We start from the raw sequence: 15,978 nt of genomic DNA, 5'->3' as shown, positions 1-15,978 counted from the left end.
CCGGGGCGGCGGGGCCGCGGGCCGGCCGCTCTCGAGGCGGGGGCCGGGGCGCGGGCGGGCGGCGGTGCGCGGGGCAGCGGGAAGCCGACCAGGGGGCGGGGCGCGGCCCGCGGTCACACTGCCGTCCCGCCCTCGCGCGTCCTGGGGCGCACGTTGCCCCCACACGCGGGCCGGGGACCTGGGCGGGAATTGGCGGCCGCACTCTGGCCTGGCCCGGGAGAGTGCGTGCGAGGGTTTTCCTCTTCTACTTCACTTCTGGAGAGACTGAGGTTCGATCTTCCAGCCCCACTCCTCGGCCCCCCTTTGGCTTCTCCCCTCATTTCTCCAGATCCCTCCGGGCGCACTCATATATGCCGCCTCTCCTCCCTCTCTCCTTCCACGGGCCTCACCCCTCCTCCGCGGCTGGGCTCCCAGCCTCTCATCCAACCACAGCTATTTCCAGGAAGGGGGAGTGTGGGTGGAGGGGTTTCTCCAAACAAACCCAAGGCTTCGGAGTGAGAGGGGGCCAGGCTGGGGGAGAGATTGACAGGTTCCGGAATGTCCGAGGCAGGAGGAGGGCGAGGGTCCTAGGGGGTCTGGCCATGTCTTCCAGCCCTGCCCAGGTGAGCTCCTTTTCCTCTCAACTCTGGCTCTCCCATCTCCATCTCACTTCGGAGGCGCCCCAGGGAGTGGGGAGAGAGACTCAAAGCCATGCTTCCCTGGCCACCCAACACAGGGGTTAGTCAGTCCCCCAGATGGAACTACCAGGTGAGGGGACCTTTCAGCCCCTCTGGGGCCAGCAGGTGTAGAAAGAAGAATGCCAAAGGGGTCCTGGTCAAGGTGCGTACAACAGGAGCAGAGAAAGGCCACCCCAACCTACACACCCACCACAGTGCTCCTCCTCCCCGCAGCTTGGCTGCGAACTGGACCGGGCCAGACCCAGTTGCCCACACTGGCCAGGGGCCTGGAATGCCCTGGGACCCAGCCAGGGTTAATGGGATGGGAGTGGGTTGCAAAACCAGTGCCCCTCTCCAGTTACACGCTAGGGGCCCAAGCCTGGCCACAGAGCTACCTCCCTGGCCAAGGTACTCTGGGGACAGACTTCCTGACCTGGAAGGAGGATTAGAGCTTCAAAGGCGAAGCCTCAGCCCAGGCCCATGCCAGGCAGGTCCAAAGAAGTGTCCCGAGTGGGCTCTCATAAGGGGGCTCATCTCAGAGAAGGCAGGATTAGACCCGTCCCTTGGGCATGAAGGAGGGAGAAGCAACTCTAAAGACCTGGTGGGAGAAGCCTGAGCTCTGGTACATTCAGTAAATGCCATGCAAATGAGGGGAGGCACATTTGCACATTCTTTCAAGTGACAGCTCCAGCCGGTCAAAGGGCTGCTGTCCAAGGCTTAGGGCTGAGGACCCCCTGGCCCTTAACCCCATATATTTTTGGAAGATTAGTTCCCCCCCCCCCCCCCACTTCCAAGGCCCCAATCCACCTCCTTCCCTTGACTCCCGGGACAGGAAGTTGGCCATGTTCCCAGGAGGGAGGTAGGAGGCCCACGGAGGGGGGTGGAGTATGTGTTGGGAGGGGGGCCTCCTGTCCAGTCCTTAGGCCCTGGGACAGCTGCTGAGGAGGGAGAGCAGAGCTAGGAGAGCCATGAAGGTAGTACTCAGCCTGGGGCAGGGGTGGGGGGGGTGGGGGGGCCAGGGGAATGAGACGGGGCCCAGCCCTAGGGCCTGGGTGGAGGGCCAACATAGCAGGGCTGCGAAGAGGGGCTAGGGATCTGGGAGGTCTGGCTGGAAGAAGCCAAGGAATAGGGGTGCGAGGGAGTGGGGGCCTGGGCAACGGGACTGTCAGGAGCAGAGCTGCTGGGATGCTCTCAGGAGAAAGACCTCAAACGTCCTGGGCTGGAGCGGGAGAATGGATCACTCCTGTGGGCAGAACAATCTTGTGGCTGAAATCAGGCCTTCCAGCGTGTATGGGAGGGAAGGGGGAGGCAGTGCGTGCTCTCCTTTTCCTACTTCACCACCAGTGAAACTGAGGCAGGAAGCTGGCCCTCCATTTATTTTCCCTGCCCCTCAGGATACACTCCTGATTCTGGGCTGGCAGGAGCAGTGTGATTCCCAGCTCCCCCTTCCTCCCCACCCGAGGTCCCCTGAGAGCCTGAGAGTTCAGGCTGGGAGGCTGGCCTGGCCGGGGACACAGTGTTCCCCACTGGCCCTTGAGCCCTGCCCTGAGACCTAAATCCTCACCCCGCCCCCACCCCGCCCCACCGGGGGCTGGATCTCAGGATCCTTGCAGATCCCTGGATAGGGTGGATCCCAGGGCATGGGGCAGCTCCAGAGCCAGGGGGCTGGGGGGCCAAAGATCCTGGGCTGACACTCCCAGCAGGGTAGATCCTGGGAATCTGATCTCCTGGCCTCCCCCACATCCTCCCCCCCCACCCCCACTTCCTGGAGCAGCGACCTGCCCCTTTCCCGCCTGCACTCCCCTCCACTTCCAGGGCTGGGCTTCTCCTCACACCAGCCAGACAGTCTACCCTCCACCCAGGGGAAGCAGCTGCCTCCGCCAGGCCGCTTCCAGGAAGCCCCGGGCCGGGCCCCAGCATTGTTCAGGCCCGCAGTCGGCACCCCAGGCAGCCGGACATCATGAAGTCCAGCGGCCCCGTGGAGAGGCTGCTCAGAGCCTTGGGGAGGAGGGACAGCAGCCGGGCCAGCAGCAGGGTAGGAGTGCCCGCCGGCTGGGCCAAGGAGGGGCAGGGGAGGCGGTGTGGGCAGTGGGGGAGGGGACCAGCACTGGGCCAGACCCTCTTCCCCCTGCCCCGCATGCCCTCACTACTCTGCCTCTCCCCGGAGGGGCCGGGGCTGTTCTGTGAGCAGCAGAAGTTCGGACTAGAGCAGAACCTGGTGTCTACTTTGACTCCTCCAACTTCCCTGCCCTAATTCAGGCCAACCCTGGGGATCCTCGCCCCTACACCTGCACTCAGGTTTATATACCGCAGGGTAGCACTTTTCCAGGTACAACCCCGGCGCCCCGGAGCAGGGCTGAGAGATCAGGCCCCTTCCCTGAGCCAAGAAGTTTGGGGGAAATGGGGTGGAAGTGGCAAAGGGAGGGGGGTGGCGGCCAGGTCCCAAAAGTGCTTTAGACACTGGGGCTTTGCTTTCCCCTGACATCGTCTGTACGTGCTGTTAATGCCAAAATGCACCCGGTTTTCCTAATGGGTCTGGCAAGGTTGGTCCAGAGAGTTCAGGTGGGGTTTAATCCAGCTGCTTCGGGACAGCCAAGAGACCAGAAGTGCTGCCTGGGTCCCCAGGATGGGGGGCCTGGAGGCCTATCACTCCATTTCCCCATATTTCCTCAGCCTTACCCCAAAAGCAGCAGCTCAGGGCAGCATGAGACAATATTATTGGGGTGGGGGGCGGGCAGGAACTTGAACTCCTGAGGGAGGAGAAACATGGGTAAAAGGGAGAGGAGGCATATGGTCCCTGGAGAGGATGAGTGAGGTGAACCCACAGTGGGAAGGATGGGACTGGGGGCCATGATGGGGCATCCCTGCCTCACTGCATTCTGGGTGGGGAGGGGCCCAACAGGGCATCTGGTCCACCTCCTCCCCCATCCCATGCTGGAGTCTCACTTGGACCTCCTCAAGTAGCAAGACAGCTAACTGTTTCCCTCCATGTCATGCCTCTGTCTGCCTGTCCCTCCAGCGTTACCACCCCCTCCTTACACAATTGCTGCCTGCCGCCTCAATGCACAATGAGTAAACATGTTGTTCTGACAGTAGGGGGAGGAGGGCATGTCAGCTGTCCGGAGCATGGGGACAGCGGGAGCCAGGGGAGTAGGACTGGCTGAGGCCACTCCTGTCACGTCAGTCTGGGTGTTGCGTGACTGACATCCTACATTCCTGTCTGGACCCCCTCCTGCTCACTCTCCACAGGGACCTTCATCTGGGGAGGCCATCTGGGAGGAGAAACGGGGAGCCCTTACAGAGGAAAGTCAGAGAGCACCCCCCAACCAGGAGGAAAGCCCTAGCGCTTGGGGAGGCAGTGACCACAAGGGTTTCACACCGCAGGGCCATAGGAAGGGCCTGAGTGATTCCTCAGAGAAGAGGTGACCCGGCTGAGGTGACGCAAGGTGGCAGGTTCCACACACCATCAAGGACAGGCCCCACACCGGCCCAGAAACAGGTGTGGCCAAGTGTGTCTTAGGAGTGTGGGGGCTTTAGCAGGACTGAGGAAGAAAGAAACCAGTGCAGGGCCAAGACCCTGGCCCAGTCCGAGACGGGCCCGCCGAGAACTGACACCTCTCTGTCGGCGTGTCCCTCCACTCATAGCCTAGGAAAGCTGAGCCACATAGCTTCCGGGAGAAGGTCTTCCGGAAGAAGCCGCCAGTCTGTGCAGTGTGTAAGGTGACCATCGATGGGACTGGCGTCTCATGCAGAGGTGAGGTGCCCCGTCGCGTGGCTGAGAGCCTCCGCCCAGCACCACCGTGCGCACAGCTCCAGCGGGCAGACTCACGCAAATCGTCATGAGCCCGCTGCCCCTGGACTGGGCAACACGGGAGCCAAGAGGCAGCTGCCTCCCCTCCAAACAGTCCTTGCTCCCGGTGACAGACACTTCCCACCCCCCACCCCCCGCAACCCAGGAGACCCACTACTCCCCACCCTCCCTCCCTCCTCACCCCCACCCACCCAAGGACGTAGCCCTGGCTCGCTCCCTCCCTGGCCTGGGCAGCACTACCCCACTGCCATATGCTTCCCTTGAACTGCCTCTGCCCCCCCACCCCCTACTCCACCTCAACACTCTTGGAAGTCCCAAGATCTGGTCCCAGGGCCTGGGGAAATGGGGGGAGGACTACCCCTTCCACTGCCCCCAAAAGGCCCCTGCTAACCTCTCTCTTCTCCGCACCATCCCTCTCTAGTTTGCAAGGTGGCAACACACAGAAAATGTGAAGCAAAGGTGGGTGCTTGATTGGGGGAGGGGGACTAGAGTCCCTTGCTCTGAAACAGGCTTCTCCAGCCACACTGGCATCAACCCTCCACCCCTCTCATCACTGGGGAACCCCTGCTGGGGTGGGAGAGAGTGCTGTACTGGGCCTTTAAGAACCACCCTACTCCACCCCCTGGAGGGCTGGCCCAGGCCGGTGGACAGGAGACAGCGTTTGTCTTGGTGCTGTGCCCAGGCTGCAGCTGGCGAGAGGGTGGGGGTGGGGAAGAGGAGGAGAATGAGGAGGAGGAAGGGTGGGGTGGGTGGGTGGGGGGAGCAGGATTTCAAAGACTGGGCAGCCGGATGGGCTGTGCCTTCCCTCTGGGGAAGGGTCCTCAGGATGCCTGTGTGGGTCTCGTCCTGGGCCCTGGAAAAGGCCCGGCAGAAGGTACAAAATAATGCCACTGTCCACTGGGGACCTGAGACAGCCCCATCTCTGAGGAGGTTCCCTGGTCCTCCTTCTGCAGTGCAGGGGGTCCCAGGGCTTGAAGTTGGCCTGGGGGAGCTGTGTACTCAGGGGCGGGGTCTCCCGGTGAAAGAGGCCAGTGTCCATTCCTGGCCATGGCCTGCCTACATTGCTCTATATATAACTCCTGCCCCGCAGCTGGATGAATGGGGGTCTGTGTGGGCAGGGGGCTGGGAGCCAAGAGCAACAAGTGGGGGGCCCAGGGGTGGGGGACCGAGAGGCCAGAGGGGAGGCTCCCTTAAATAGAGGAACCTCCGCTGGAGTGTGCGCCCATCTTCTGAAAGCCCCTCCACCTTGCTGAAGCTGAGGGGTAGCCCCATCCTCAAGCCCAGGAGGGTCCATTGCCCCAGGAGCTCAGTCCCTCACTCGGTCTCCTTCCAGGTGACTTCGTCCTGTCAGGCCTTGCCTCCCGCGGAGCTGGTGAGTGTGCTCTGAGATGCAGTGGGGGAGGCGAGGAACCTGGCTGAGATGTCCAAAGGTCTGGTGGCCACAGAGAGGGCCCCCAGGAGGTTACCTTGAATGGACTGCTCTGGGTGTTGGTAATCCTGAGGGAGAGGGAAAAAAATGAGCCCTCTGCTCTTCTTGCCCTTGGGCCTGCTGGGGGTTAGGACTCCTCTCCCCTCGCCCAGTCCAGCCCCTACAGGGACACTGGCGTGCCCTCTCCACCATCCCCAGGCACAGACTGGTCCCTGCCCCCGCCCTAACCCCTCCCTTTTCCTTCTCCATCTCCCTCTAGCGGAGAAACACGGCCCCTGTGAGGCGCATAGAGCACCTGGTAAGTGATGCTGGAGGAGGGGGCGAAGCAGGTAGCTCTGGGAGTACGGACCTAGGTTTCGGCTGAGGACAAAAGTTCAGGGGACTCTGGAGCGGGGTGCCTAGACTGGGGGGCACCAGTCTCATCCACCTCTCATCCACCAGGGATCCACCAAGTCTCTTAACCACTCAAAGCAGCGCAGCACTCTGCCCAGGTAAGTGAGGGCGCCGGGGTGGCCCCCCACCTCAGCCCTGCGCAGCGCCCCCCAGCAAAGCTCTCCGGGGCAGCCCCCCGCCCGCCAGTGGCCCCACCTACCCTGGGGACCCAGAGGCCTCGCCCTCCGCTCCCACCGGCCCCCCCGGGAGCCCCGCCCCCGTGCCTGACGCAGGCTTCGCCCCCTCCCAGGAGCTTCAGCCTGGACCCGCTTATGGAGCGCCGCTGGGACTTGGACCTCACTTACGTGACGGAGCGGATCCTGGCCGCCGCCTTCCCCACGCGGCCCGACGAGCAGCGACACCGGGGACACCTGCGCGAGCTGGCTCACGTGTTGCAATCCAAGCACCGCGACAAGTACCTGGTGAGGGGCGGGGCGTTCCACTGTCAGCCAGTGACAGGGCTGGGAGACCCAGATGGGCGGAGCTGCTCCCTGACGCCAATCTCGCAGAGGCGCGGCCCCCCAGGAGGCGGGGCCCGGGGGCGGGGCCGCGGGAGCCGATCGGGAACGCCCCCTCTGGGCTGTCACGGCTAGGCCGGCCCGTAGCGACCTCCTCGTTTGGGAGAAAGACTTTGCTTAGGGTCACGGCAGGGGACAGCCCCTCGCTTCTTGAGGTCACTTCCGTCTAAAACCCCCCCTTACTTGCAGCTCTTCAACCTTTCAGAGAAAAGACATGACCTGACCCGCCTGAACCCCAAGGTAGGAGGGGATTAAAGCCATTAAACTGAACCACCCCCACCCTAGAAGCCCCCAGCCTCCTCGTTATTAATAGTAGCGATGGGCATCTACTTCACTCTTAAGCACTTTCCCAGATGACTTATTACTTGAGACACCAAAGCATGGTGCAGGAGACATCAACCCATTGTGCTGGTGAGGAAAGTGTTGAGGCTGGTTGTCTTGGACAACAACAGTCCCTTGACCTTGGCCCCGACCGACCCCTACACCTGGTCCCTTTTCCATCCCCACCCATCTCTCTTCGCTTGTGGCCCCCATCGTCACCCCCCCTCCCCCAGGTCCAGGACTTCGGCTGGCCTGAGCTGCATGCGCCCCCCCTGGACAAGCTGTGTTCCATCTGCAAAGCCATGGAGACGTGGCTCAGTGCTGACCCACAGCACGTGGTCGTACTGTACTGCAAGGTGGGCTGGGACCTCGGGTTCACAGGGCTGGGGTGCCCTCAGCCTGGGGCCCCAGCTGGCCCTCCATTCCTCTCTCTCTATCCTCAGGGGAGCAAGGGCAAGCTTGGGGTCATCGTCTCTGCCTACATGCACTACAGCAAGATCTCTGCAGGGTGAGGCTCCCTGGCCCCTGACTGGCCCCTCCCCCAGTGACCTTGCCTCCAGTTGGCCTCAAGGAGCCCATCTCCCTTAAAGCCCACCTCTGTGTTCAGAGAGCCATTTACTATCAACTTGGCCTTTCCACCTCCTTTTTCTCACTTGTACTTCACCACGGTTCCCTGCAGAGGATTTGTATCAGATCCCTAGGGTTGATGGAACAAAGTGCCACCAACTAAGTGGCTTAAGACCACAGAAATTAGTTGCCTCGGTTCTGGAGGCTAGGAGTCTAAACCCGAGGTGTCAGCAGGGCTGCACCCCCACTGAGACTCTGGGTAGAACCCTTCCTCTAGCTTCTGGTGGTGACCAGCCATCCTTGGTGACCAGCCATCCTTGGTGTCCCTCGGCTTGCCGCTGCATCACTCCAGCTCCTCCTCGGTCGTCACGTGGCTTTCTTCCTGTGTGTGTGTCTGTCTGTCTCTTCTCTTCTTCTAAGGACACCAATCATATTGGATTAAGGGCTCATCCCTACTCCAGTATAACATCTTAACTAATTCCATCTGCAACGACTCTATTTCCAAATAAGGTCACATTCTGAGGTACATATCTTTTGGGGAGACACAATTCAACCCATAACATGGTCTTATTGCCCCATTTTACAGCGGAGGAAACTAAAAACTCAGGGAACACTGGCCTGAGGTCCAACAACTAGTAAAGTGACTGTCTGTGGGGTTTTTAGTCCTCTTCATCACCACTCTGGGCTTCCTCTAGACTCAGGGGGATCACACGTCTCCTCCCTCCCCTGGGGATTAGGGGCGGGAGGCCTGGATGGATACCAGGCCCTGATCCCCCACACTGGCCCTGTGGTCCCCAGGGCAGACCAGGCACTGGCCACACTAACCATGAGGAAGTTCTGCGAGGACAAGGTGGCCGCGGAGCTGCAGCCCTCCCAGCGCCGGTGAGCAGCCTGGGTGGGGATGGGCCGCAGGAGCAGCTCCCTCCATGGCCGCCAAGGCCAAGATTCTCTCGTTCATACAGCACACCTTAATGGAGCACCTTCTGTGTGCCAGGCACTGGGCCAAATGCTGAGAATTCAGAACAAACCAGATCCCTGCTCTCACGGAGCTTGTGATAAAGAGAGACTTACAGGACAGTCAGAGCCCATCTCTATCATGTGAAGCAGAGATCTGGGGGAAAGAGCATTCTAGGCAGAGGGGCCAGCAAGTACCAATCTCAAAGACAGCAAGAGGGACTGAGGTTAGATGTGAGGAAGAATTTTCCGGTGAGCTGTAAGATGGGAGGGAAGTGCTAAGAAGGGCAGGCCTTCCGGGGGGGGGGGGGGGCGGGGTGTGCATAGTAGAAATGATACAAAGGGGCCCCCAGAGGAAGGGGCTTATGTTCTCACCGACACTCGCCCCACCAGATATATCAGCTACTTCAGTGGCCTCCTGTCTGGCTCCATCAGAATGAACAGCAGCCCTCTCTTCCTGCACTACGTCCTCGTGCCCGTGCTGCCAGCCTTTGAACCGGGCACGGGTGAGTCTGCCAGGATGGGCTCCACAGGGAGGGCTGTCCCCCACCCCCTCCATTCAGCGCGCCTCATGTGCCTTCTCCTTCCTGCGCCTCCAGGCTTCCAGCCGTTCCTCAAGATCTACCAGTCCATGCAACTGGTCTACACATCTGGAATCTAGTGAGTGCTCTCTTCCCAGGCCCCTGCTCCTTGCAGTCCTGTTCCTCCAGGCTCCCCAGACATCTGGGCCTCCCGCTCCTGCCACTGTATCCAGAAATGTATGCCGTCATGGTGTCCGTCTTACAGACGGAGAGGCTGATGCTCAGCTAAAGGCCTCTCACTCAGGGCTCAGACTCCAGTCTCCTAACTCCCTCCTGACCCTTGCTATCCTACCTACCCCCACCCCAGCCCAAGTGCCTCTGGTTCAGCCTCTGCCTCATCCTCTCTTCCTCAGTCACATTGCAGGCCCTGGGCCCCAGCAGCTTTGCATCAGCCTGGAGCCAGCCCTCCTCCTCAAAGGCGATGTCATGGTGAGGGGGCCATCCTGGGAAGGGGGGTGCAAGGGGTATGGTGTATCCCACCAGCTGCACAATCTCTGGTGAGTCATCAGTTCAAGGCAGACTGGAGGGCGGAAAGCTAGTCCCTGGGCAGGGGAAGTCACCTTGGGGTGAGGCCCGGCAGAGCTGTGGCCAGACAGTCTGCAGGGTGGAAGCACAGAGGAGGCGTAAGTAGACAGGAGGGCCTGACCCCCGGTCTCCCTTCCCTCATCCAGGTGACCTGCTATCACAAGGGTGGCCGGGGGACAGACCGGACCCTGGTGTTCCGAGTTCAGTTCCACACGTGCACCATCCACGGGCCGCGGCTCACTTTCCCCAAGGACCAGCTGGACGAGGCCTGGGCTGGTGAGTTGGAGACAGATGCGGTGGCTGGAGCCCAGGTGAGGGCGGGCAGGGGGCCGGGCTCCTCACTGTCCACTCCCCGCAGATGAGAGGTTCCCCTTCCAAGCCTCAGTGGAGTTCGTCTTCTCCTCCGGCCCAGAAAAGATCAAAGGTAAGAGCCAACCCTTGGGGGAGGACTAAAGGTTGTGTCCCTGCTCCCCAACACCTGGGTGGCCCTTCGGCAGGAAACACCCCACGGAATGAGCCTTCAGTCTCTGTTGACTACAACACCGCGGAGCCCGCCGTGCGCTGGGACTCCTACGAGAACTTCAATCAGCACCATGAGGACAGTGTGGACGGTGCGTGGGGCAGGCCCAGGGGTGGTGGGAGGTGTAGGTTTGGGGGGGCACACTCCTTCCTCCCAGGCAGAATCCCCCTCCCGAGAAACACCCCTGAGCCGCAGTCTCCTGCACTGTCCCCTCTCATTAACTCTCTCTCTCTCCCCCTTCTCCCTGCTTGCCCTCCCTCCCTGGTCCTCTCCCCACTCAGGCTCCCCGACCCACACCCGGGGACCTCTGGATGGCAGTCCTTATGCCCAGGTGCAGCGGACCCCCCGCCAGACCCCGCCAGCGCCCTCTCCAGAGCCACCTCCACCCCCCATGCTCTCTGTCAGCAGCGACTCTGGCCATTCGTCCACGCTGACCACGGAGCCCGCTGCCGAGTCCCCTGGGCGGCCGCCCCCGACGGCTGCCGAGCGGCAGGAGCTAGACCGCCTCCTGGGAGGCTGTGGAGTGGCCGGTGGGGGCCGGGGAGCTGGCCGTGAGACGGCCATCCTAGATGACGAGGAGCAGCCCCCCGTGGGCGGAGGCCCGCACCTCGGAATGTACTCGGGCCACAGACCTGGCCTCAGCCGCCACTGCTCCTGCCGCCAGGGCTACCGGGAGCCCTGCGGGGTCCCCAACGGGGGCTACTACCGGCCGGAGGGAACCCTGGAGAGGCGGCGGCTGGCCTATGGGGGCTACGAGGGGCACCCCCCGGGCTACGCCGAGGCCTCTGTGGAGAAGAGGCGCCTCTGCCGATCACTGTCTGAGGGGCCGTATCCCTACCCCCCCGAGCTGGGGAAACCAGCCAATGCGGACTTCGGCTACCGGGCCCCGGGCTACCGGGAGGTGGTGATCCTGGAGGACGCGGGGCTGCCTGCGCTCTGCCCGTGCCCCGCCTGTGAGAAGCTGGCGCTGCCCACTGCCGCCCTATATGGGCTGCGGCTGGAGAGGGAGGCCGGAGAGGGGTGGGCGGGCGAGGCCGGCAAGCCTCTCCTGCACCAGGTGCGGCCCGGGCACCCACTGCCCCTGCTGGTGCCTGCCTGCGGGCATCACCATGGCCCGCTGCCCGACTACAGCTGCCTGAAGCCGCCCAAGGCAGGCGAGGACGGGCACGAGGCCTGCTCCTATGGCGTGTGCCCCGAGGGCAGGTATGGGCACCCAGGTTACCCTGCCCTGGTGACCTACAGCTACGGAGGAGCAGTTCCCAGTTACTGCCCGGCGTACGGCCGGGTGCCCCACAGCTGTGGCTCTCCGGCCGAGGGCAGAGGGTACTCCAGTTCTGGCGCCCACTCCCCACGGGCCGGCTCCATATCCCCGGGCAGCCCGCCCTACCCACAGTCCAGGAAGCTGAGCTACGAGATCCCTGCGGAGGAGGGAGGGGACAGGTACCCGATGCCGGGGCACCTGGCCCCAGCAGGACCCTTGGCATCTGCAGGTGAGGGCGCTGGGGTGGGGAATGCCTAGGGAAGAGGAGGGTTCTGGAAGATGGTGGGGAAGGTGCAGAGTGAGAGAGCGCTAAGCCGGACAGAAGGACTTCTGGCTCACAGCCCCTGTTCTCACCTTCCCCACAGAGTCACCTGAGCCAGCATCCTGGAGGGAGGGCCCGAGCAGGCACAGCACCCTGCCTCGGTCTCCCCGTGATGCTCCGTGCAGTGCCTCTTCTGACCTGTCTGGGCCCTCCACACCCCTGCACACCAGCAGCCCAGTGCAGGGCAAGGAAAGGTACGTGGCGGGGCTGGGGCTGTCCAGGGACCGAGGCAGCCTGCAAGCTGGAGGTGGGGGCGGCTCACACAGGGACTCTGCAGCCCTACTAACCTACTCACCACCGGCCCGCCCTCCCCAACTGCAGCACCCGACGGCAGGACACCACGTCCCCCACCTTGGTGCCCACTCAGAGACTAAGTCCTGGCGAGGCCTTGCCATCCACTCCCCAGGGAGGCGCTGAAAAGGCTCCCGAGCTGCCAGCAAGAAGCGGGCTGGAGCTTCCGGCCCCTAGCCCCTTCTCCTCCACCTCCCCGCCCAGGTCACCCAATGATTGGCCTCAGGAGAAGAGCCCGGGGAGCCGCTCGGACAGTGCCAGTCCGAGGGGCCCCGTGCCCACCTCGCTGCCTGGCCTCCGCCATGCCCCCTGGCAGGGCCTTCGAGATCCCCCAGATAGTCCGGATGGGTCCCCCCTCACTCCTGTGCCTACCCAGATGCCCTGGCTCGTGGCCAGCTCAGAGCCGCCCCAGAGCTCACCCACGCCTGCCTTCCCCGTGGCTGCCTCCTATGACATCAGTGGCCCGACCCAGCCCCCACTTCCGGAGAAACGCCACTTGCTGGGACCTGGGCAACAGCCAGGACCCTGGGGCTCAGAGCAGGCATCACCACCAGCCAGAGGCACCAGTCACCATGTCACCTTTGCACCTCTGCTCCCGGATAATGTCCCCCAATCCGCAGGTATAAAGGCCTTGAGGAGGGTGGGACCCCCTTGTGAGAACCTGTCTCCCAAGGAGGGGCATGGCATGGGCACCGGGAAGCACTGGGGCCAAACTCGGTCCCTCCCTGTCCTAGAGCCCCCTGTGCACGAGAGCCAGAGCAATGTCAAGTTCGTCCAGGATACGTCCAAGTTCTGGTACAAACCACACCTGTCCCGTGACCAAGGTGAGAAGCCAGCCTGCCCCTCCCCTCCCACCCTCCTGGACCCTGTGTTGGCTTAAGAACCCATCCTTGGGGCCTCCTCCCTGTCTCAGCAGGTTTGCCTGGGCTGAGTCTCTCACTAGCAGGTGGTTCCGGGCTTTGGGCCCAAGGAGGTTTAGACTCAACACTGTCAATGCCCTTTTAACTCTAAAGTTCCATCCCCAGGTGCCCCAAAACACCACAGCCGTTAGGGTGAGAGGCCTAGGGAGCTTGGGTAGCAGAGGTAGAGAGGGGCTACGTGGGGCTCAATCAGCCACTGTGAAAACTCCCACCTCCTCCCAGCCATTGCTCTGCTGAAGGACAAGGATCCTGGGGCCTTCCTGATCAGGGACAGTCATTCATTCCAAGGAGCCTATGGGCTGGCCCTCAAAGTGGCCACACCTCCACCCAGCGCCCAGCCCTGGAAAGGTACAGAATGCCCAAATGAGGGAGAAGGGGAGTGGAGTCGGGGGAGGTACCAGAGGCAAGACAAGGTGGGGTGGGCCATGGCCCTTCTTGGTGGGGAGAGGCAGGAAGTGACCTCTCCAGCTCTGGAAAAAATCCCAGCAGGGGAGAAAGCTGGGACCTAGAATCTGATAAAGCCATCCTCTCCCCTCCCCTCAGGGGACCCTTTGGAACAGCTGGTCCGCCATTTTCTCATTGAAACTGGGCCCAAAGGGGTGAAGATCAAGGGCTGTCCCAGTGAGCCCTACTTTGGTGAGCAGCAGGGGCCGAGGAGGTTACAGTGGGTTGGTTTAGGGGGGCCAAAGGGTCTCAGGAGGGTGGAGGGAGAGCTGGGGCTATCTGGGGGCACCTCATGGCTTCTCTCACCTCTCCCTGCAGGCAGCCTGTCCGCCCTGGTCTCCCAGCACTCCATCTCCCCACTGTCCCTGCCCTGCTGCCTGCGCATTCCCAGCAAAGGTGGGTGACTTGTGATCTGTCCTCCCGCTTCTCCTCACCCACTGCACAGCCCAAGGCAGCATCCCCAGGTCCTGGCTCCCAGCCTGCCTTCCCTTGGAACAACAGAGTTCTCCAGTGCCTAGAGAATGGGGCTCCCTGCTGACCTTCCCTGTTGGCCCTCATTTCCCTCAGATCCTCTAGAGGAGACCCCAGAGGCCCCAGTGCCCGCCAACATGAGCACAGCAGCAGACCTCCTCCGTCAGGGTGCCGGTAGGGACCTCCCCCTCCCTCTTCCCTCCCTCTGGGCACCAGGTGGGTGCTACCGGTGAGGGCAGGAGGCACTGAAAGGCCTGGAGGTGGGCGGGCCCTATTTGTAGTGGCGGTGGGAAGGGGTCTTCAGTCTAGGGACCCCAAAGTCATGAACATGAAAATCTTGGTGGGGGTGGGGGAAGGTCTTGTTAGCATGCAGATTCTTGGGCCCCTTTCCAGCATTTCTGACTGTAGATCTGGGGGAGTTGTAGAATCTGCCTTTTTAACAGGTGACCTGTGATTCCAACGACTTTTGAGCAGCGGTAGCGGGAGAAAGGGCAAAAGCTGGGCGTGTGGAGGGATAGGGGAAGACAGATCTGGGTGCTGGGGAAGCCGGTGCTCTCCTCCAGTGCTCTCCTCCAGCCCTCTCCTGCCTCCTAGCCTGCAGTGTGCTCTACCTGACCTCCGTGGAGACAGAGTCACTGACGGGCCCCCAGGCGGTGGCCCGGGCCAGCTCGGCAGCTCTGAGCTGCAGCCCCCAGCCCACCCCGGCCATCATCCACTTCAAGGTCTCGGCCCAGGGCATTACACTGACAGACAACCAAAGGAAGTGAGTATGTGTGCCGAACTCCCTGGGGGCCCTGGGGATCCCCGTTTCTGGCTGTGACCTTCCCCATGATCCTCCTTGAAGGCTCTTCTTTCGCCGCCATTACCCAGTGAACAGCATCACCTTCTCCAGCACTGACCCTCAGGACCGGAGGTGAGCCTCCCTCCCGACCCTTGGCTCCCACAGCCCCATGCTCCCGTCAGGCCCTGCAGACCGGGCAGTCCCCTGCCCCAGCCCTCCTTCAGTAGCTGGACCCTGGGTGCATTTCTTCACGGTTCTTCTCTTTCTGCAGATGGGCCAACCCCGACGGGACCACCTCCAAGTAAGCCTCCCCAACAAGTCCCATCCCTTCCCTCCAAGGGTCTGAGGCGCTGCCTTCCTCCCAAGCCCTGGCTCTGCAGTCTTTTTGTGGAAGGGATGCTGAGCCCCCTCCCCACCCTGCCTTTGTACCCCTAGGATCTTTGGTTTCGTGGCCAAGAAGCCGGGAAGCCCCTGGGAGAACGTGTGTCACCTCTTTGCAGAGCTTGACCCAGATCAGCCTGCAAATGCCATTGTCACCTTCATCACCAAAGTCCTTCTGGGTCAGAGAAAGTGAAGGCCACAAGCTCAGAGCCCACGTCAACACCGCACACCTCTCAGCACCCCACAGTCCTCACTTCCCCGGCCTAGGCCCAGGAGACCCAGGAGCCAGCCCCCTCCCTTAGGACCGGGGAGTGGGCATCAGCCTGGGCCACTGCTCTCCTTCCCTGCCCCCAGCCTGCTAAAGCCAACTGGGTGGGCCCGCGAGATGACTTTGCACGTGAGCAGATGGCAGAGATGGGCGTGTGAAGGGTGAGGAAGCATCAGCAGGTGAACCCTGGAGGGGATGTGGACAGCCCCAGCTGCAGAACATCAACCCTGGAGGGGAAACAGGGCCTGCCAGCTCCAACCAGCTGCAGGTCCCAGCCCAGCAGGAAGAAGGGGAAGAGGTATGGGGGGCAAGGCACTCCCTCCCCCGCCTCCCCTTTTAGCAGAGAGATCAGAGCGGGATCACATGAATGGGGGGAAAAAAGAGTCTATTTTTGTCTAATAATAAAGAATTTCTATAACATTATTTTGGAGTTGAAGTCGAACCTTGTTCACGAGAAGGTCAAAGCCTTGTGTCTCCCAGGGGCATACCTGTGCTTCTTGGGGGCATCCCAGGCCCACAGCCAGG

At 62.2% G+C, this 15,978-nt stretch overlaps 1 protein-coding gene across 4 annotated transcripts in view; it reads left to right on the top strand.

The window, feature by feature from the left end:
* The window catches only part of TNS2 (tensin 2), a 16,417-nt gene extending 541 nt beyond the window's left edge, over window positions 1-15,876 (top strand). Inside the window, exons 1-29 of one of the 4 annotated variants that reach the window (XM_035002577.1) lie at window positions 1,557-1,630; window positions 4,302-4,410; window positions 4,889-4,926; window positions 5,801-5,839; window positions 6,156-6,194; window positions 6,338-6,387; window positions 6,579-6,750; window positions 7,036-7,086; window positions 7,401-7,523; window positions 7,611-7,675; window positions 8,533-8,616; window positions 9,082-9,194; window positions 9,288-9,348; window positions 9,623-9,698; window positions 9,941-10,070; window positions 10,153-10,218; window positions 10,292-10,405; window positions 10,596-11,804; window positions 11,941-12,091; window positions 12,219-12,808; window positions 12,923-13,012; window positions 13,331-13,456; window positions 13,652-13,744; window positions 13,871-13,948; window positions 14,120-14,197; window positions 14,618-14,786; window positions 14,868-14,936; window positions 15,076-15,105; window positions 15,240-15,876. In XM_035002577.1, coding sequence (XP_034858468.1) covers window positions 1,625-1,630; window positions 4,302-4,410; window positions 4,889-4,926; window positions 5,801-5,839; window positions 6,156-6,194; window positions 6,338-6,387; window positions 6,579-6,750; window positions 7,036-7,086; window positions 7,401-7,523; window positions 7,611-7,675; window positions 8,533-8,616; window positions 9,082-9,194; window positions 9,288-9,348; window positions 9,623-9,698; window positions 9,941-10,070; window positions 10,153-10,218; window positions 10,292-10,405; window positions 10,596-11,804; window positions 11,941-12,091; window positions 12,219-12,808; window positions 12,923-13,012; window positions 13,331-13,456; window positions 13,652-13,744; window positions 13,871-13,948; window positions 14,120-14,197; window positions 14,618-14,786; window positions 14,868-14,936; window positions 15,076-15,105; window positions 15,240-15,378 — 4,158 coding nt within the window. In that variant the 5' untranslated portion in view covers window positions 1,557-1,624 and the 3' untranslated portion in view covers window positions 15,379-15,876. Of the gene's footprint in view, window positions 1-1,556; window positions 1,631-2,463; window positions 2,692-4,301; window positions 4,411-4,888; window positions 4,927-5,800; window positions 5,840-6,155; window positions 6,195-6,337; window positions 6,388-6,578; window positions 6,751-7,035; window positions 7,087-7,400; window positions 7,524-7,610; window positions 7,676-8,532; window positions 8,617-9,081; window positions 9,195-9,287; window positions 9,349-9,622; window positions 9,699-9,940; window positions 10,071-10,152; window positions 10,219-10,291; window positions 10,406-10,595; window positions 11,805-11,940; window positions 12,092-12,218; window positions 12,809-12,922; window positions 13,013-13,330; window positions 13,457-13,651; window positions 13,745-13,870; window positions 13,949-14,119; window positions 14,198-14,617; window positions 14,787-14,867; window positions 14,937-15,075; window positions 15,106-15,239 lie in introns of those variants that run through there. The other 3 variants (XM_035002575.1, XM_035002576.1, XM_035002578.1) reach the window with 3 other exon arrangements.
* Window positions 15,877-15,978: the final 102 nt, after the last annotated feature.

Source organism: Mirounga leonina, unplaced genomic scaffold, assembly GCF_011800145.1.
Source record: "Mirounga leonina isolate KUSES-001 unplaced genomic scaffold, KU_Mleo_1.0 Mir_126, whole genome shotgun sequence".
Lineage (NCBI taxonomy): Eukaryota > Metazoa > Chordata > Mammalia > Carnivora > Phocidae > Mirounga > Mirounga leonina.
This window is presented reverse-complemented; position numbering and strand designations above follow the sequence as displayed.